General features: G+C 39.2%; 1 protein-coding gene across 6 annotated transcripts in view; it reads right to left on the bottom strand.

Moving 5' to 3' along the window:
• tjp2a (tight junction protein 2a (zona occludens 2)) overlaps positions 1-21,709 on the bottom strand; it is a 39,550-nt gene extending 17,841 nt beyond the window's left edge. For 2 of the 6 annotated variants that reach the window (XM_056402684.1, XM_056402685.1), the window contains exons 1-2: positions 7,186-7,477; positions 3,326-3,379 (exon numbers count right to left, since the gene is read on the bottom strand). In XM_056402684.1, coding sequence (XP_056258659.1) covers positions 3,326-3,379; positions 7,186-7,245 — 114 coding nt within the window. In that variant the 5' untranslated portion in view covers positions 7,246-7,477. Of the gene's footprint in view, positions 1-3,325; positions 3,380-4,452; positions 4,732-7,185; positions 7,478-10,697; positions 10,828-21,530 lie in introns of those variants that run through there. The other 4 variants (XM_056402682.1, XM_056402683.1, XM_056402686.1 and 1 more) reach the window with 3 other exon arrangements.
• Positions 21,710-22,406: the final 697 nt, after the last annotated feature.

Below are 22,406 nucleotides of genomic sequence, written 5' to 3'. Positions count from 1 at the left end.
GAGAGAGAGAGAGAGGTCCTGTAATCCCTGTGGTGTGTGTCAGCCTGCACTGATCACTGATTGTAATTACACTAGAGTCATGTATGACTCTGCAACAGTTCAGTGGCTGTTTCTCCATCTTCTGTAGCTTCATCTATAGTGTGTGGTTAACAACGCTGCTAATCCGTTAATGTTCTCGAGTTCATGAGCGTGCGTGTCTGTGCATGTTAACAAGTACTAAACACTTTTTTCAAGGTGTCATTTTAATTTACAAATAACTTAAAGGCTCCTTCTTTTAGAAATGTGTTTGGACTCCAAGTGATTCTACCTGCCACTGCTCCAGTTTGCACAGATGAGATTAGGACAGAGATTTGATGACCTTCTCTTTTTATCCCCTCCCTTCCATCTGTACTTAAAAAAAAAAAAAAAAACCACCACACAATATTCACCACTTCCCTCTGTCTCTAGCAGATGGCCACGGAGGCAGAGGGAGGGAGAAAGTGTGAGCAGAGAGACAAACGCAGGCAAAAATGAAGGAACACAGGAGAAAAGATATAAATAATATAAATATTGAAATATTTAGTGAAGAATCAAATAATTATCAAACAGAAAAAATGGAGAAATAGATTGTAACTGTCAGATGTCCTCAAAATGTCAACTTTTGAGGTTGAGTCTAGATTTTAGCTCGAGAGTACAGCATGTCTGACATTATCTGATTTTTGAAAAGGTCTTATGAGCCCAAGAGGCCTGAGGATCTTCTCTACCCAGTAGGAAAACAGACACATAGTTTCTCAACAGGAAAATCACTTCAGTAGTAAGAATAATAATATTTAAATGTTAGAACAGAAACAGTCAAGCCAAGGAAGCCTGCCACCACTGTGTTACATTTCGACCAGGGCTGAGGCACAGAAGATGGGATTTAATGCTGTAGAACAGGTCGTTTCTGTGTTTGTTTAAAATAAACAGTGTGTCTTTAAAGTTTGATATTAGCTGTATTTTTCTCATCAGTCAGATCAGACCTGTCAGGCATGTCTCCAGTTGCCAGGAAGTTAAAGCAGAAGATTGCTTAACGTCTTCTCCTCCAGATGTGTTCATATACTGCCTATATTACCTAATACCTACTTGACTTTGCCAAAGACAAACATTTTCATCATATCAAGTCTTGCTTTGCCAATTAAACTATGAAATCTAAAAAACTGCACCACTCAAATCTCTTCCTGTGCGTTACTGGAAAACATGGAGGGATTCATGTTTGTGTTTGCTTTTCATTCAGTATAATGTGACTACACAGAGAAAACAAAACACATTCACAAACAAAACAAGTTCAACCGTTGATTCAACCATACACTTTGGGTGTGCTACTATTTAAACATAGTTAAACTGATTTTTAATAATTGGAGAACATATTCTGACCTCAGTGATTCATCGTTATGTCTGTATTCTCTGTTCATCAACAGCTGTTAACAATATGTTGCTTTATGTGATGTTTTATATTTGCCTGGTGTGTTTTACATGTTTTGTGTGTTATGTGCCTGTTGTATTTGCTTGTAATATATTGCAATGATTTTTAAGGTTTATGTTTGTGTATGTGTATTCTTTTTGTTTGTTTTTATTTTTAAATTAACCCGAAGATATGAGGTATATTCTGGTCAAGGAGCAGATGTAATGTAATGTAATGTTATGATATGTGATGAACATTGCAATGAATGTGCGGGACTCTGCAGCAGCAGAGAGGTCATGTTTAAAGAGAGTACTCAGTTGCCAAATGGTAGAAGAGAATAAAAAGTGGATGTACAGAGCAGAGTGTGACAGCTGGCTGTGGAGGGGCTGAGAGTCAGGGGTCACATGCCTGCAGCAGAGGACCTTTTGCTCTAAATCTGCTTTTCTGGCTTCAGTGAACTGCAGCACGAAACAATGAGCTTATCACAATGATTACCTAAGCTCAACTGGTTTGCTCTGCTCACATAGTCGTACACGTGTTTAACATGAACAACAGTGCAGAATCTGGTTCAATTAGCCGTGGGCTAGATGTGGTACAAACGTGACATATTCAAAATAATAAAGATGTGAATCAAGAAGCTGTAACATGGCTGGAACTACTGATTATTTCTACTATCACTTAAAACGTATCACTAAGTATTGGACACTGTTAAGTACCAAAAGATGGCACCCACTTTGCCAACATTTAAGATTTAACCCAAACTTGAAAAACTACATTTTTTTGGACACTTGTGGACAATGTCTGTAAAAATATTATCACCCTGTACAACAGTGGCTTAATTTGCACATTGAGTAAAAAGAAACATTAGCATTCATTTAGAGCACTCTGGTCTCCACTGTGTTCACCCATTAGTTGCTAACTTTGTCTCTCTGTCATTTGCAGCTGAGTAAGTAGCACACAGTGGCTTTTTAGGGCTTTCTCGAATACTAAATCTCCTCTGTTTTAATTAGAGACCAGCAGCAGGGACGCCGTCATCATGTTGATGTTTTGACCCATGAGCACTCAGTAGTTATTACTACATTATTACATGAGTACTCAGTACTCATTGGTCATACCGCACCAATTTATGACCTGAGCCTTCATTGTGCAACTACACACCTGTAACGTTTTGTGACTGTATCTTCCACAGTTGTGATGTCATCGCAGTGCCATTATTTGTCTACAGACATATACACCTGCCAGATTACTCAAAACCATCTCTGTGGTAGTTCCTCCTACAGTAGGTGTTTTCACGACCACATTTTGCCAGGTGAAAACAATACAAGCCTGGTAATAACGTAGTACTACCGAGTACTCATGTAATAACGTAGTGAGAACGACTTCTGGGTCTAAACATCAACAGGTTGCCTGGCATCACGGTTGGTGTGATCCAATGGTAAGACGATCTCTAGGTTAATTCTTTTTTAAACATATCACCTACAGATACATCAGTATGAGCCTTAAATACATGTGTAGTACAGTAGGTGTGTAATTATACAATAAACTTACAAGATACAAGAAATATTACAGACGACATGACATTGGTGTCCTCAGTGGTATCTTTGGCCCTGGCTAAATCGAGGGGTCCAGGTGGCCAAAGTTGCTCTTCAAAGTGTTTGGCAAATTTACCAATACCTGGAATAAGACTAATTTATTACAGACATTTTGATGATTGCCTAAGTTTTCTCTGGCTCTCCGTCAAATGACAGGAGAGTGCCTGTTACATGTTTAGTCTGGGCGCTCTTTACTGACTAGAACGTGTTAATTTAAATGCTCTACCTGTGGACCACTGGGAATAACAGCCCGGGTTTATGGCTGTAATGTAAATAATGTAAATCTGGTGTGTTTGGGTGCAGGTGGACTCACCCTCTGCAGGGTCACAGTGTACTGCTCCCACACAGTCTCCTCCATGACCGGGTTCTGTGGAGAGAAAGGAAAGATTACCATGGTGGGTTTTGTTTCACTGAACAGATTAATAATGTATTACATGATGTAACGACAAAGCCAGTTCATTAGCCTATGTTATCGTTACACAACTGGCAGCTCCCAGAAGAACAATGACAGGTCTCTGCACGGCTGTTTACAACAAGTTTGAAACTTTTGACTCGTGTTGATTAAATATTGATTAGAACACTTGAGCATCCACTCGCTTTCTTTAAAAAGCACTTAAAAATAATTCAGGATGGAAGCGCTTCTTCTTTTGACGGTTCAATGAAACCACCAACAGGTTAAATCAAGCGTAACAGACACATCTGCTAAACTTCTGGTCAGTTAACAACCAATAAACTGACAACTCTGCAAGGTTTAGGACGGCAACTTACTTTTAATTTATTAATCAATTTATCTATCTCAATTATTTTTTGATTAATTGTCAAGCCTAACAAGAGAAGCCATGGGCCAAACCACTGTCTTGTAATTGGTTGTGTTGTCTGACAGTCAAACATACAATCATCTGAACCAAAGAAAAACAAACAAACCTTGGAATTGGAGAAGCTGAAAACAGTATCATCCTTTCATTTTCTGAACTCTACATAATCAAATGATCATCAATCCTGTTTCCTGTTAAGCAACAGATCAATTAATCCAATCAACCCATCGGTCCTAATGAAGTACAAAGTAATTTTTGTCACAAATATTTCATCATTTAAGACCAAGTGAAAAGCTGATTTCCAATATCCAAAAACACAGACCATACCACAGTTTCTCTATAAAATGAACCATGGGTCAGTTTTGATTTTGACAAACTTTTTACGACATTTTCGACCCTTTGAAAATATCATAATTAATTTTGATCGCAAATATTTATTTTACAACAGTTGGTGTCACCTTTCTGCAAATTCAGATCCCTAATTTCACAACAAAACTCAACTTTTCTAGACAACATCTATACAACCAGTCACTTTGCTTAAACAAAAACACTCATATCCATCCATAACAGAACCAGTCAGGTCAACTTGCCCAAATCTGAGCCATGTTAGCAGAATTGCACTTACGAGTCCCTGCAGGATGCGTATGGTCTTGACCGCGTGGGCCCATTTCCTGTGCAGGCTGAGGACAGTCTTCATTGTTGGCACTCTCCGTTGTTTCCTATCTGCTTCTCTCCCTGTTCACCGCCAGCGGTGCTGTGGCAGACTGATGTGCGCCACAGCCTCCTCCATGGCCACAGCTGCACAACCACCAGCAGCTCTCTCCCTGCATCTGCCCGCCTGCCTGCCTTTGACGTAAGAGGGATTCTGCTGGCCTACATTCAGCACAAATCCCACCGTCTGCAGTGTAAACATACAGACACACCAACTCCTGCACAGGCACGCGGTGATTAAACTCCTGAGTGTTCATCCATAAACACAACAACAAATCACACAAAACATCTTACGATTTGATTCCTGCTCAGTTAATGAGATACAACAGACAACCGTCAAAGTTTTAGACATGATTTACACATCTGCAAAGACAAAAAGTCCACAAATGTGGGCAGGGTACAACTTTATGTTACTGACAGGACAATGGTTGAGATTTTAAGTTGTTAGGTTTTTCTGGTAAATCTGTGTGTCGCTGACATCTCAGGCCCAGGCTTAGTGAAATGGGGGCACGACTCAGGCTGGCAGCTAACCTATCATAACCCACTTTTTTGATCTTCTGGCCTACAAGGGAAAACCAAATGACCAGTGGCAGCAGCAGAGACACTACAGAGAGCCAAGAGGACTGTGTGAATGAAAACAGACAAAAATTACCTATAGAGTACAGAGCCGATGATTTTTGTTTTAGCTGCCATTTGAAAAAATTGTCCATATGGAATTTCATCTTAAATTGCTCTTATTAACCAAGTGGAGACAAAATCTTCTCGTCGAATAATTGTCCATTGTTGAGTAAGAAACTCTCTGTTCACAACAAGTGACAAATCAACTTTTGCTTCTGCTTATTTATTTTGACAACCCTTTGCACCAGACAGGCAAAAAAAACTTCAGCAGAGGGGAACAGTGTTAATAGAGGAAACATTCAATTCATGGAAGCAAGATAAATGACTTAGAAGCAGCTGATGAAAGTGCTTCTGCCAAGGCCAAACCAGTTTTAATCAGACTGCCTTCTTGTACAATGTGATATGATTGTGATAGCTGCTCGCAGGCAGGCCTGCTGGATAAGTCGTATTCTCCCGAGTGTGGGCCATTACATAACAAAATACAAGCACATTTCCACTAATGAGGAGGGAGGTTGAAATACTGGGTCATCCGCGCAGGACGTGACTTATTTAGACAAAACAAATTATTTACAGACAGAGTAGACTCCAGAAACATAGAATGTCTGGGTAGATTTTAATCAAAACTAAGTAAACTACACAAAGATAAAAGCCTCTTTAGGTCACATTCATATTCAAACATAATACAAAATCCTAGTCATCATTTGTTTTCTTATTCTATGGTTGCAAAAGTGATTCTTAGCAGTGGAGAAATACAGTTTAATAGGAATTATTACATACTGTATGTGCACTATACAAATGTATTTTCATGTATATTTAATCTTTTCCATTTCATTCCTACACAATTTCTCATGACAAATGACACAATATTTTTGTATGTATATGTTTATAATATCTATGCAAACTAACGCGTTTGTATATCAGTGTTCAATAGAGCTGCAATTAACAACTACTTTTTTATCTGTCAATCTACTGACTATTTTTTCTAATTCATTGTTTCATCTATAAAATGTCAAACAATGCCCATAGTGATGTCTTCACATCTGTTGTTATGCCGGGCAATCAGTCCAAACTCCAAAAATATTCGGTTTACAATAATACTTAACGAAAATGGCAGCAATTCCTTAAACACTAAAACTGACTGACCAAAATTGTTGTCAAATATTTTTCAGCCCATCAACTAATCAATTATTCAAGTCATTATTCAAGAAGAGCTCGTATTGTCTGAGATACTAACAGCACCGACACCAAGGGAGCTGGACATGTAATAGAGAGAAAGAAAATAAAACGGATTTTTTTTTCTGAAACTGCACAGAAATGAGAAATTGTGTAGAAATTTTACTGCACTGTATAAGATGCTGAACTCCAAAAATTGAAAAAAAAAAGACACCTAAACCACCATGCAATGAATAAAACAATTACTTTAAAAATTAAAATAAGTACCCACAATCCTTCATTCACTAGTCTGAAGTTACTGCTGAAACCTTGTGCAAGTCTGCCCCCTCCTGGCGACAGAGCTGAGTTACAGCGTGAGGCACAACAAAGATCAACACATCAACACAGCAGGAACGAAAAGCCATTATATTAGACTTGGACATGTGTAGCCTTTAGTTTGTAACACACTACGGCCGTATCGCAGTTATTAAATAACCTGGAGAACATAGAGAAGTATAGAGGATAATTAAAAAGGATGCAAAGATGTTTTGACCACTGGACAAACAGCGCACTGTTATTGAAACCAGACAAGAAACGTCGTTAAAAGTCGATACATCAGCTGGAGTAACAGCGATAAAACAACATTTTACGCAGGGTTTATTAACTTTGAACGTGTTTCTTAATGTACCGATAGCTGACAGATATAACAGCAGGTGCAGCAGGATGCAACAGGCTTCAAATGGGAAACTCCGGATAACTTCTTTCCCTCAAAACTATAACTTCACACACAAAACACCGTAACAGCAACATATCAATGCTACTATCTGTCGACTTCTGTATTTATAAGTATTGTGAAATTAACTATGTTTGTACTTACGGCGAAATACTGAGTGGCATATCTGCTCAGAGAGAGCAGCCCCCCTCCGTTTACTGGCATCACGCACTTTGAACTGTCCGGGACTGGTACTGAAGATTTAAACAAAACAGCTACTACTTAAATGTTTCCAGTCGGATGTAGACCAATTCTGAAGTAATTAAAAAATCCAGACTACAAAAAATGTGAAAGTCTCGTCTTCTTCACATTGAATGACGCACTTTTCTTGATAAAAACATGAAGAGTAGAGTTTCAGGGCAAAAATTAGCGCCGACTACTCCTTGTTCGGCTCAGATTATACCAAATGAAAGCGGGGGGGAGGATTATAATTTAGGAACTGTGATAGATAACAGGAAAAAGAAACAACATTAAGTAAACTTAACCTCGTTTGATAAAAAAAAAAAAACAACGATTTATTTAGTTATCAGTTATAACGAACCACTGAAAGCATCATAAATATTTATATATATATATATGTGTATGTATGGAGGGGGCTTACACCTCTAATACCGCCGGGATGGATCAGTCCAAAATTCCCATTGATTTTTAGGGAGCCTGCTGTGAGGCTCCCAGACAGACACACAAAAACAGATTTAATACGGCATACTGCAGTTCATAATTCTGAGAAAGACAAAAGACTATTTAAAAATAACATCTATGTAGACAGAGGGAATTCATTTGAATTGTGTTTTAGAGTGTATAAAACATTTTGCATGGCCTATACTTTGACCAACTGCCTTCCAAAGGCAAAACAATGTTAGTTCTGGGTCTAAAGTTTGTATAGCAATGAAGAGGTACAGCTAACATCCAGCGAAGGGATGAAACCATACATTATACTCCTGAGCAACCACCAATACTTCTAAAGAGGTATATAGCTTATTTACCTTTTTTTTTTTTTTTTTTTTTTTTTAAACACATTGCTTTATTTTGCTTTGCAAGAGAAAGATACACTACATGGTCAAAAGTATGTGGACACCAAAAACATTAAAGCCATAAATTTGGAGGCTAGCTGCAGGGATTTGCTCCGAGGAAAATTAATGGGGTGCAACACTTATGTTGGGTGATAATAAGGTCAGGCTCACAGTCGGCAGTCCAGTTCATCCCAAAGGTGTTGGATGGGACGTCAGTGTTCTACGCAGGCCTGTCAAGTTCTTGCTCTCCAAACTGGTACAAACCATTCCTCTGGCTTTGTGCAGAGCAGCATCTTCATGTTGAAACAGTAAAGTCTTCCTCAAGCACACTATTGTCAAAATTATCACTACATGCTGTAATAAGATTTCCTTCCTTACTTACGGTTCCAAACCATGAAAAACAGCCCCAGACCAAAAAGTACACAAAGGTATGTGGTTCGCCACTGTAGAGCTATGTGAAAAATGTAAGGCTCTTATACATGAGCAGCTGAAGCAAAGGTCTGGGAAAAACTAGACGATCATGTGCAGCTGTACCACAATAACCTATTGTTGTTTTTCTCTCTCTCTATTTCTGTGCGTGTGTGTGTGTGTGTGTGTGTGTGTAATACTATCCATTCAAGCCAGCCTTTATCTGGTATTTTATCAGCACAAAACAAATCACAGATAAGAGCACCAGCTGACCCTGGAAATGTCCAAAATCCCTAATACCATCTATATGTAACCGCTTCTTTCAATATCCACCATTTTAACAAATGATATAACATTTTCTGCTGGTAAAACACTATCCAGTTTAAGGAAAGCAATTGTGCAAGAATGAAATAGTGACAATTTAAGAAAAATTAAGGTCAATTAATTCAAATGACCACATTTCGCATTGACTGAAATATGAGAAACAGACCTTAAAATAGGCCGTCCCAATGCAAAACAGCTTCACTGGCCTGAATAAATTGTGCGACCAAGTCATTAAAACAATGAAGTTTCTGGGACATGACATGTCTCCCTGGTTAGTCATCATCCTGGATGCAGGACGAGTCACTAAAGCGTGGTTGTATTCAAATAAGGTAACATGAAAGAAGTCTGGGAGACACCAAGTCACTCATATTTTCAAAAATAATCATTGTGTCAGGGGAGAAGCAGCCTTGTTTACAGCTTACCAACTATTTTTAGACACACTAAAAAAAGATGCAAGGATGCATTTTTTATTCTTATCCAATGATGGGATTATGAGTATGATAAGATTAAAATTCATAAAATTTTCATCAAAAGAGAAACACCCAGTCATCAATGTGATGTTAAAGGATGAAAATCAGCAGTAAGATTAAACTGAGGGGTTTTCACACCAGCAACTGACAGCCAACAAGATACAGAATTCACAGTATAACAGAAATAAATGACAGGTTTAGTTTTTTTACTGAAAATTTCTCACCACTATGTGTACAAAGAGAAATCATGAAAGTAGCTGCCTCATGCTTGCATGTGATGTGGATTCAAACAACATAAATGGCACTCTCAGAGAGTCTGTAAGATCTTGCACCAAACCGTACAAAATCACAGATCTCAGCACTATTAATACGTCCGATTTCTTACATCAAGATCTATTATTACATTATTTCCTCAGAAATTGACAAAAGTTAAAGCATCATGTCAAAAATGCTCTATCTCGCAAAGTTAAGTGATAAGAAATTCCTGCATCAACCGCTTAAACCAGCTCAGCACCAACAATGAACGGGTTCTTTCCTGGCCCACGCCCCACCCTTCCAGCAAGTGTGATGCAAATCAGTTCAGTACTTTTTATGTAATCCTGCTGACAAACAAACAAACACAGACACGATTGAATCCATAACCTCCTCGGCAGAGGTAACTACCAAGCTTGTACGCCACCACCAACCAAACTGTGCCTGTCCAGACTCATGTGATAAATGTAGTGATGACTTTTCAACCTGGCAGCACAGATGATCTATACAATCACCACAGGTTCAAGGTGAGCACCCAAGATTAACATCACCAGTTCAGTATCGGACCAAATGTGAAATATGGTCACAATCTCCCCTTCTGTTCCTGAGTCATGGCGATGAATAATATCCAGGAACATTTTGATCTCACAGTGAAGTTGACTTTTGACATTTGGATATGAAATGTCATCACTTCGTCATTTTATCCTCCGAGACATTTGTGTGAAATTCTGTCATAATTAGCGTATGAATTCTTGTGTATGGCCAAAAATGTGTTTTGTGAGGTTGACCTTTGACCTTTGGCCAACCTATTTGTTCATCCATGAGTCCAAGTGAATGTTTGTGCCAAATCTGAAGAAATTCCCTCAAGGCGTTTGCATTCACGAGAATGGGACAGAACACACACGGACTGACAACCTAAAAACATAATGCCTCTGGCCATGGCTTTTGACAGCACAGGGGCAACTCTACAGTATAAAACATGCTAATGCTAATGCTTTAATAGCAGAACATATATAGGAGTATGAGTGTAGACATGTGTAAACACTGTAACACACAGTAGGGCGTTAACAGGACCACATGCACAGTGTAGAGACAAAGCTGGCACCAAACCAGACTCTGTGTCACATCAAGCATCATGTAAACAACTTACCATCATAATAGCCGAGTAGCTGCGTGAAGAGAGGCGGCGGAGATACAAGTACTGGGCTTCTCTGGACCAGCAGAACTTGCGGCTGGACTTGAGCAGGTCAGTGCTGGTCTGGTCAGAGCCAGGCTGTTCCCTGTGCACAGTGAGAGAAACACACAGTCAACTGATAACTCTTTACTACGTACCAATGGAAAATAATTCAACAAGATCAATCAAAATATATCACATTCACTCTGTAGATCTTTGAAGGAGAGAGGTGTGAGTTATAATGAGTGACGTGAGTATTTTTTTACTCATAAACAGGTGATTTTTTATACAGCGTGCTCCTTATAGTATTTGCAAGTTGTCAGGTAAATATTGAAGGGAAACTAGACACAAAGCTAATTTACTCATCACATTTAATACTACTCAGTCTGAGAAAATAACCATGGTGTCAGAGTGATGTCTGTACCGTTTTCTCATCTTGGACTTTGAGACTACAAATTAGAAAGTTGTCAAAAGACCTGGGCATTTACCAGGCAGTCGGTATAATGAAAATGACAGTATACAGTTGCATTGTGGGAAATATAGGATGCAGTGTTCTTGGAGTTTGACTCCTGTCAGGGAATACAAAACAATATTTCAGCCTCTGATGCTTTAAATTTGAGGATTTTTAAAAACGTCTGTCTCTTGTCTACTCCTTTGTAGAAGTGGGCAACATCACAGTGTATGCAGGAATGCAATAACACTAACTAAAATATACCTTTCTTAACCCATTTACAAGGACCTGTGATTTTGCATGTTTAGGTCTATTTACTGAAACATAACAGCTAAACCTGTTTGAATGCATATTCTCTCCATCATTGTCCTCTATTGGATTCCATTCATTTTTGTAAGGTATGAAAATAAATTAAGAGACATTGAAAATCTTCTTCAATTGTGTAATCCATCACACATCACATCAAGAAGGCATTATTTTTTGTTAAACTTGCATATATATTGTTGTAAAGTTGTGCATACTTCCCAAATCAATCTGCCCTTACAACTTCATTACCATGTACTGATAATAAATGAACTTTATGCGTCTTACAACTGTAGCAGGTTTCAACAATGCTACTTAATTTTCATAGTGTATGGTAAGAAGAAACAAAGCTCTAGAGGGTAGTAAAATATATGAAAGGATCTAAAACATGCGTTAAAAATGGTCAACAGAAAAGTGGAGTATACAGTTGCTGTGTACCCAAAATAAAGCTAAATGTTTTCAAGGATTTGTTAATATTTTTTGGAGACCAGAAGTGTCAGATAAATTCTTTGATTTCAGAGCCAGAGGCAGGAAATGGCGGCAAGTTCAAGCAGAGAATTTTCTGGTTAGTGTTTGCTGATCAAAACTCAAAGACAAACTCCAATGCTCAAACAATTAGTCAGTTTAAGAGACAATTCAAATTAACAGACAAAGATTTAGAAAACTGATTAATCGTCTAAGTCATCATTCTCTATAGTTCCAGCTTCTCAAATTTTACAATTAGCTGCTTAAATATAAATTGAATAAATTAAATTGACTATATATTGGGCTTTGGAATGTTGGTCATTATTTGAAGACATGTCCTTGGACTCTGAGATCTTGTGATGGATATTATTATTTTATTTGTAACTTTTTGGTGACATTCTCTACCTAATGTTTTACAAATTAAAAAGTAGAGCAAGACCCTGCACTCCCACAGACATCACAGATTGCAACAACCTCCCTTTGCGACACATAAAACCTAGACTGTTGAGGAAATATAGGCCAAATATTTCAAAGACCAAAGGCTCAGATGGGGAAAAATCTGAGCTATAACAAAATCAGCCACGTGTTTTACTAAAACTGAGCCACCCGTGTATGGCTCACTAAAGCCAGATTCACCTGCACACAGATACTACTCACTATAATACTATAATCTGCAGTCTCAGTTCAAGAGCAGCATTTCTGACCTGATAGCTAACAACGTGTCCCAACATGTGGCAATCTATGCCGAGCTGAAACAATTTCATGGCAGCGAGTCAGATATGAGTCAGAAATGAGCTTTCTCCTGCGCTCGGTCTGAATAAACACAGAACACAATACACTTACTGCAGTGATGCTGTGCCCAGAGTGAAGAAAGCAAATCGTTTCTGCATGACTAAAACTGCTGCCACTTCCACATTAAGCACAGACTTGTAGGTTCAGAGGGAACAGAAGGAAGGGCTTTGCATCTCCACAAACCACTCAAGTAATCCAAGACATAAAAGAAGGGTTCAGATCTCAGCTGGGCATGGACGCATGAACTTGTTAGGGGCAAGAATTTGTACTGCGTTATACTGACAGGTGTTTCTATTATTCTGTCCACCCCATTTATATCAATGTGTGTAAGCTAAATAACAAACACACCTCTCTGTACAATGTACAACAACCTACATCCTCCAGAACGGCCACACAGTCAAGTCAACACTTCTCTGAAACTGTTTAAACAACTGATCATTATAACCTTCATAAAGAGACACTTTACTATCAGACTGCTGTATTAGACTGCATTAGTGAGCGCACATGTGTATAACATGCAAAATGTATAGTACAAGTGAATAAAGCTATGATATGCAAGGCATGGACAGAACCAATAAAAAGCATAATGAGTCTGGCAATGTTATATATGATATAAACAACAAGCAAGTATCTAATATGTTCAGTGTTAAAAGATAGCTTTATGTTGCATGTATGTTGTTTTACGGTTGTATGTCACACAACATTGTGATAAACTGTATATCAATGCAAAAAAAGAACCTGAGCAAGAGACATGCTTGACATGCTTCCAGTTCCAGTTCTCTACCTGAAACAGGATATTGGTTATATATGTATTTACAAGTGTTAGTTGCAGAAATACAGACTGATACAAAAAGATATATTGCAGGTTAATAGGTAGGGTTAATAGGGGTTAAACAAATCAAGTAAATTGTATCCGGTAGCAAGTCGGTTTGTCTAAAACAAGTAAAAACAAGTTTGAGAAAAGATTTGTAAATGTACTTAAAACTGTAGCTTAACTACTGTGGCTCTGAAAAAGATTATCGTTTCAGTGCTTTAACATTTCACCGTCCAATCACAGGACACTACTGCTCTGCTAGTACTATGAAAAGCATAGTACTAGCACACTACTACTATGAATATGAAACGTGATATAAAGGCTTGTCTTTTCATGCATTGCAGTCACTTTCAAAAAGAACAGCCTGTCATAAAAAAGACCCACAGCAGAGTTTACAAATGACACCTCAAACATACAGTGTCTCCCTGCAGGAGTAGGGAGACATTACTCTTCTGACACTTCAAACCTTATGTCCAACTTCTTTGCAACAGTCTGAGGCATTCATGTTGATGCCATATTTCAATCATTCTATTCACAAAAGAAAACATGACCAGATACCACTAGATGTTACTCCGTTTTATTGTTTCAGTGAGTGGACCCTTTAATAAAAGGGACATTTTTGATTTAATACGTTTCTTCCCAAATTCATCTGTTGCCTCCCTGAACTAGTCTGTAAGGTAACCATATATCTGAAGCATCATCAGGATTTAGAAACAGATCCTTCAATGTTAATGACAAACAGACACGCACAGCGGTCTAACTCACCCCGGGGGTCTCCACAGTTTCCTGCCGGGTGGCAGGAGCTCCCTTTTGTTGAGGGGTACGATCCCCATGGCCGCCTGCATGATCGTGATGAACTTCTTAAACTTCATCTTCTAATTCTCCTCTAATACAGAGAGCATCACACACACCACGCTGCTGACTGCTGCTACACTTCCATCACTCATCTTCTAACAGTGCGCAACACCAGCAGCGGATTCAACATCTCGGCGTTTGCTCTTCTCCTTCTGTATCATCAGCACTACAAACTTGTCCTATCTTGCCGCCTCAGTGCATCAGTGTCTCCACGCGAGCCGCAGCTTCAGCACCCGGAGCGGCGCGGCCCCTGTGGTGTGGCTACTACGATTCCTGTCCCAGACCGCCGACTCTGAGATGTCCTTTTTGCTTTTCAGAGCGAGGGAGGATAAAAGAGGAAAACAAACGGCCACGTTCCTGCCAGGCGGTAGGCAGGCCGAGCGGGGATGACACCACGTCACTCTTACATAATTCTGGAGCTTCTCTGGACATTACATTAATGAAAACGCAGCCTCTGCCACCGCCATCACCGCCACTACTGCTGCTGCTGCTGCAGCTGCAGCCGCTGGGATAATTGTGGTACTAAGCCCTGACAGATCATGTATGCTCCCCGCCCCCTTCTATAATCCCCCATCCAAGCTTAGTCTTCTTGCCATTTACACCCGGACAGACCCATCTACTTCACCCTCACATACTCTCACACCTCTGCCCCAGGCCTCAGCCCTCATGGAGGTTCATTAATGACAGAACTACTTCTAAACAAATCTTAAGCTGTAATCACTCCGGACAGATTGGTACAAGACACGTTTTCAGAGCGATGTCCTGATTTTGTGGACGTTTCATTAGAAATCTGCTCGACCACTCGAATTTAAAAAGAAACGTGTCCCCCACTTTAACAGTGTGCATCACTGATGTGCTTTAATAGTTTCTGGACATCAATGGAGATCTAAAGCATGGAATAAGATGCATCAGGCAACACTTGTTAGTCAGATCAGGACTTTGTTTTCCTAAAATTTGTCTCAGACAGAACTGGATGTGTATCACCTCAACCAAACTCGTCCAATTCAGTGGTTCTCAAACTTCTTCTCGTCAAGGACCCCTAATGTCACATTGATTTTTGCTACTAAATGTTTTATTACAGAAAGGGTTTTAAACCCCCGACCAAAATAGTCATACATTCTGTCATTGTGCGACTTATGGGTGCAGTTATAGTGAAAATAAATTATTACCCTTTTTGTTCCCCAGGAACCCCCTCAAGGACCCCTGGGGTTCCCCAGACTCCACTTTGAGAACCACGCGTCAAACTGACCATTTTTTAAGTTACAAAAACTGAAACTAGTGTTGTTCATAATTAACCGACAATAAGATATTTGACTGATTGACATCATCAATTAAACAGTTATAATATCCTGGGACATCCGTACCATCTGTTTACAAACTGTGCACCAGACTAACCTCACAGCCAGTCCACATGTAGCAATTTCTGAATACGAGCCAGAAGACAAGCCGAGGACTGAGGTCGGCCTGGTCTGTTTATTTTATTTAAAGGTCTGAAAAATGCGACTGCAGGTCGTTTTGTTAAACTTTTGAATGTTTCTGATCATTAATCAGCTGAGAGCGGCGGAGGAGGACCAGGAGGAGGTTTTTGAGTGCTCTCGGTGCTGGAGGATTCAAGGTGTGTTCTTGTTTTGTTTATCTGCTCATAGATTAGAAAGTCTGGCTGCTATTTGCTATTTATTTTAAGTTATTTAATATTCTCCTACACAGGAGAGGCAGCATACTCGGCGCCAGAGGATTCAATATGTGTTATGTTTACAGTCACTCCAGTATGTGTCCAGTATATACACGGTTAACAGGTTAACAGTTGGTTAATGAGTTTCCACTATCTGTCAGAAGAAAACTGAGACATTTCTATCACTAATTTCGTTTATGTACATATATAATTGATTCTTTATCATATTCAGCTACTTTGAAACACTGCATTCTTTTGGCAGCTGATGAGCATTTTTTAAATAGTACTTACTATCACAAAATGGTGTCAAAAAAAAAAAAAATTAAACCACAGCCACCTACTTCATTTCAACTAGGCCACTGAGGTAACACAGCAGGGACATCGATGCAAAGGGGCTCCAGCCAACACACATGGTGGCCTGCCAGAAAGTTGGAACTGGCTCAGCTTTTCTACTACACAATCAAAGCAAATCTGCAGTCCGTTTTCAGTGCAGGTTTCAGACTGAATGCCCAGCAACAGCACAATTTTTTTTGGGCAGTGTCTAAGAAAAAAGCTCATGTAGCCCACTGGAAAAAAGCCCAATGTGATAAAGAGGACAGGCTCTAAGAGGATGACACCTTCAGATCAAATCTGATCTCACGTGCACTCTCAAACCTGGATTCACAGACTGATAACAGTTTTTTTGCACTTGTTTGTTTTGTCATTAATAAACTTTCATAATACACCCCCTCCCCAAAATGCTTCCCCCTGATAAGGAGGAAGTAACACCCTCCACTCTTACACTGATGCTAACCCCCGGCGTGCACGCCACACAGATTAAATGTCTGTATCGTGTCATCCCCGAGTCACCAGCTGACAGCAGGCTGCCATGTCCTGGGAGGGCTGAAATAAATAAATAATCTCTGCACCCTCATGATGAGCTGCCAACCAATGCAAACTCTGGACAGGATTTATATTCCAGCAGCTTGGAGGTCTGGATTACGGCTCTGGACGGTCGTGCCATGAGAGCTGCTGCAGATTTCACTGAGCAGCAGAAATCCCTCAGCACTCCAGGGGGGGGGGGGCAAAACACCAGGAGGATGGCGGGGGAGACACAAAAATAACAAGCGTCTATTTTTAAAAACATTGGGTAAGAACACTACAAAAGGAAGAAGAAAAGGAAGGAGAGAGGTTTTTTCAGTTCACCCTGTGTGTCGTCTTTGTGGCGGGAGCCCAGATCAGGAGCCTCGTCTGGGCTGAAAGCGGTGAGGACACCAAACCATTAAGCTGTGCAAAATTCACACAGCAGCATGACATTCACAGGCGGTTTTATCATAATCCAACACCTTACTCTAATCTCACACTGCACACTCATCCAGCCCAAACTGCATTCAAAGTGTGTGTGTGTGTGTATATGTATGTATGTTCTGGGGTACCACAGCATACAGACCGAAATGTGCGCAAACGCAACACAGAGGAGAACAATCCCACCTGTGCACACCTGGTGTCTGATTAACCAAAGTGTAAGCAACCCAGAGACTATAGATCTGTGACGCACCTGTTTTTGTTCTCTTTATCCACGTTTGTTCTGCAGGTGACATCACTTTGTTTTTATCAGGGCTGCACGATATGCAAAACAAATCATGTACGGATATTTTGGCATATACTCCGTTATGTGATTTCAGTTAAAATGGTTGTTTTTGCATTTAATTTTCCTTGGAAAAAATATAAAAATGATGATAATGTGATTTTTGTTGGGCCGTGTACCCACAAACATGGGGTCTCTCATTAGCAGCGCAACGCTTATAGTGCTAGCAATGCACAACATTTCACCTTTATCAAAAACATTTTTTTTTGCAGTTCCTACGATTTGGATATTGCACTTGGCCATATAGCGATTTCAATTATATTTCAATTAATTGTGCAGCTTGACTTTTTATAGATCAAAAGAACAAAAATATAGGAGAGTGGTCTGTCTAGCAGCTGAAGAGCTCCATGTTTTTTGCTGGAGAAAAAAGGAGATTTAATAGTAATACTGCTTTGTGTTTGATGAACTTGGACATAGACCGTTATTTGCTAGTATGTTAATTAAGGTTAAACAATATCCCAAAAAAATCTAATCACGATCATTTTGGCAGATATTGCAATATGAGTCACCATTTCAGTTGGAATGGTGATTTTTACATTTAATTTTCACAAAAACAATAAATAAAAAAATGATGATAATGTGATTTTTGTTGGGGGCTATACCAAACAAACATGTTCCCTTATGCCTGGAGAATATGATTTGCAGGCCAGGGCATCACAAGACAGCACCACAATGCTTCATTAACAGCATGCTGTGACATATTTCACCTTTATCAAAAAAGTTGCACATCCTGTGCTTTGGATGCTGCATTTGGCCATATTGTAATTTTGATAATATTTTGATTAATTGTTCAGCCATAATGTAAACCCCATCATAGGTTCATATGAGTCTTTAATAGGCATTTCAACACAGCCAGAAATGTTAACAACTACCAAATAAGTCCAGTCATCTGCCTCAGTCTGCACTCTTAAATCAAAGATGATAAAACAACGCTGACTGACTAATATCAACATTCATATCTTCCAGTTTAAGTTTGCACAGATGGTTGCATGATGGATTGTAGCTATTTCCTGGCCAAGATCTGATGTCTTACTTATTAAGAACAACATGTTAAGCTTCTTGGCTTTCTTTCTTTTTTTTTTTGTTTTTGGGGGGGGGGCAAGTTATGCTGCATTTTCATAACTGCAATATGAAACACTTTAACCTTTGGCTTTGCATTTTTCCTATTTGAAATCATGCCTTTTTTGTTTCAACAGCAAAAATCAAGCCAATTTATAAAACAGCAGCTAGATATACTCTCATGTGGATATTACATATAATTTTTTCCTCTCTGTTTTAATCCTTTTATTTATATCTTTTTTTGGTTGACCTGCTTCAGACCTGCAGATTTACTGGTTAAAAAGGCTCTAGTTTTAATTATGAAAGAAGTCGGAGAGTGATTCCCTCTTCCAGCTAATCCCTTTGTCACTGCATGTTTTCGCTTTTTAATGAACTCTGAGAAGGCCTTCTATTTTTTCCCTCTTTTTCTGCAGGGCGAGCAAATGTAGCTGGAGTTGTTTGGTCGTCTTAATGCTTTTACATAAGCAGTTTGTTTCTCTGCCCCTTGTCACTCCCACACGTGTTGCGAGTAGCGCTGTGATGCTGCATTACTGAGGCCCAAGACCATTATGCAATGTCCATATGCAATGCATGTGCGAGCCAGATGGAGGGGACACATGCCACTCACAAATCTGTGATGAGAGTGTAGAGAGAGAGAGAGAGAGAGCGAGAGAGAGACTGACAAACAATCAGGAGAATCAGTGTGTGCACGTGCCCTACACAGGTATAATTCATTATTATAATTATTATAATCATTAAAATTCAGGGAACGTGAATTGACCGGGAGAGGCAAACTGATCTATTAATAATAACCTATTGTTTCTAGGAATTTGTTGGTTATAACAACCTGAAGCTGCATTTAGACAACAAGTCAGCAGGACAAAGTGTATTACATTGGTTCTCGTTTCCACATTCACTCCAGTGACAGTGGAGCTGCCATTCAGGGAGCTGGTCTGGTCACTAGGTCAAGGACACTTGGACATGTGGTCAGGAGAAGCCAAACCACACAACCAAACTGTGCTACTAGTGGGGGACATGTGGTACCTGCTGAGCGACAGACCCCACCAGAAGGCTTTTTGTTCCCCATCGAAGACATTTTGACACGTCACAGTTGATTAAAATGATTGGTTGGATTCTATTTAGTTGCCTCTGTTTAAGGTTACTGGTATTATGCATGCTAGCTCGCTGTTATAATGTAATGGCTTACTGGTACACTTGAACTGAAAGGAGCCATTGTTAATGTTATTATAACAGCTATGTATTTCCTGCTATGAAAAGTCAAAATGTCTGTGAAAGGGGACTGTTGCAGAGAAGGCTTAGAAACACAATCATTTAGACCATCATACTTGCCGAAAATTATCTTAACAGCTAAATGAATACATAAAATGAGAAAAACCAATATATTTAAAAAATGTTCGTGTTTTGGTGGCCAGTCAAAAATTTCTTGGGGGAGAATTTCTACTCATGACCTTAATATTTCTATATGTCTGGCTACAGCGCTAAATGCACCTATAAGTACACCAGATTTATACCAACATGATACACAGACGCAATAAATTGAAAAATGTAAAAGGGGGGGTGTTTATAGATTATACTCCGCTAGTTTATTCTCAGCTCCACAATAAAACCTTCACCTTCGTGAAGGTTAAAGTTCAGTTGTTTTTTTCAAACTACAGTGCATCCTACAAAATGATCATACAGTTGAATCTCTCTTAAACAGATCTCATTGATATAAACAGGGTGGACAAAATAATAGAAACACTTAGTATAACAGAATACAATTCAACAGTTCCACAAACTGCAGCCTTCAAAATGACCATAACTTTGACTGAACACCTCTTTAAAAACAGTTTAAACAACTGAACATTAACCATCATGAAAGCTGGGTTTATTTCAGGGCTATTGTATTAGACTGTAAGTTTTCGCTAGGTGTACCTAATAAACTGCCAACTGAGTCTATACTAGGGGTATGATAGACGAAACATTAAAAATACTGCATACCACAAATGAGTAGAATTCAAACTTTGGATTAAAATTCCACAGCACCACAAACTCCCTATAAAATTAGCATAAAGTTAACTCAACAACAGTTGAGTGAACAGTTAAATTTAACATTGTAACTTTACGTAAGTAGTACTGTAAGCTACTGGCCTGTGTATTGCTGGGCTGTTATTTTAGCCTGCATTATTTTAGCTGGGTAATAAAGTGGAAACTGAGTGTACAGCCTGTAACCAGTAACTCTTAATATCAGGCATGTAGTGGAGTAATTAACTACAATATTAGCCTATGAAATAAAATGGAGGCGAAGGTAGTCTAATCAGAAATGTGTATTTAGTCACTTCAGTAAAGGAAGCGTACTTTAAACTTTAAAATAAGTTGTTTTACACACCTGTAAACTAAGTTAAGTTGCTCAAAATACTGGTTCCTATCCGGTAGAAACACACGCCACACATTGGGAATACACAAGACTTTTGTGTGTGTGTGTGTGTGTGTGTGTGTGTGTGTGTGTACTGGGGCTTGGTACAAGGCATGAATGAGCACAAAGCAGAAACTGCAACAGCAACACTGAGGCCTGAACACACCGTAACTAACATTTGTAGTTTGGCTCACAAGAAACTGTCAAATAAACGCGGTAATAAGGGACTTTTGTCTCTTTAAGACAACGATAGAAATGCTATGACTTAAAGTGTAGACGAGTGTAGACAGTAAAATGTCCTAATATGGCAGACAGTGCAACGAGACACGGTGAAAACATGTCGACATTCATGGCGAAACTCAGTGGATCAACTTACCAGGTGAAACTCCGTCTGCTTCCTGCTTGAATGTGACCACAGCAGAATTACACAGGCAGAGCTGGATGAGAAGGAGGCTGAGGACGATGCGGGTTGTAACGAGACAGATTATTTTGGTAAGTATTTTGATTTCGCCCGGTCCAAATGAAGCGATTTCCTGGTTCTCACAGGTATATGGGCGTGGTTTAGAAACTGCAGGTGTGTTGCGTGCAGGCCGCTGCAGCTCCGCTGTGACTCCCTCTGGGTGCGGAGGCGGTGTCATTCCTGAGTCACTCATACTGTAACCTAAATGTGACATGATGACTCAGTTTAACGACAAATAAACGGAAATCACGAGCTGACCACACAAGGTAATGAATTGTTTCACTTTAACAAATTCCGCATAGGTTTCCTATTTCACCACAGACTGTGACTTGACGGGCTGATGATTCTGTTATTGATCCCAGTAATAAACAGATTTTGTATATTGTTTTTTTAATTCCATCAAAATAATATTTAAAGTACCAGTTAATGTGTGTTTCATGTGGAGGACAACAGGTGAAAAATGGATAAAGAAGCATTCTATCAATTAATACATAATTGGACACTAAGAAGAAGGATTACTAAAAGATTGACACACATTTAAAAGATTTATCAATCAGCTTCAGTTTCAGTTGATCAGTTGATATTTAAATGGACAATAAAAAGCTTCAAATGTATCATCCATTAATTAGGTGAAATTAAAAAGGGGTTTATGAAAATGAATCTATCACACATGAAGTGTATTTTACATGGGATTTCTTACATTTCACATGTGAAATATCGTCTCATGCTGATATCATTTGTCAATTAGATTTTTATTTCTTCTTCGAAATCCCTCTGAATACCAATGCATTT

The sequence above is a fragment of the Seriola aureovittata genome, chromosome 18 (genome assembly GCF_021018895.1).
Source record: "Seriola aureovittata isolate HTS-2021-v1 ecotype China chromosome 18, ASM2101889v1, whole genome shotgun sequence".
Lineage (NCBI taxonomy): Eukaryota > Metazoa > Chordata > Actinopteri > Carangiformes > Carangidae > Seriola > Seriola aureovittata.
This window is presented reverse-complemented; position numbering and strand designations above follow the sequence as displayed.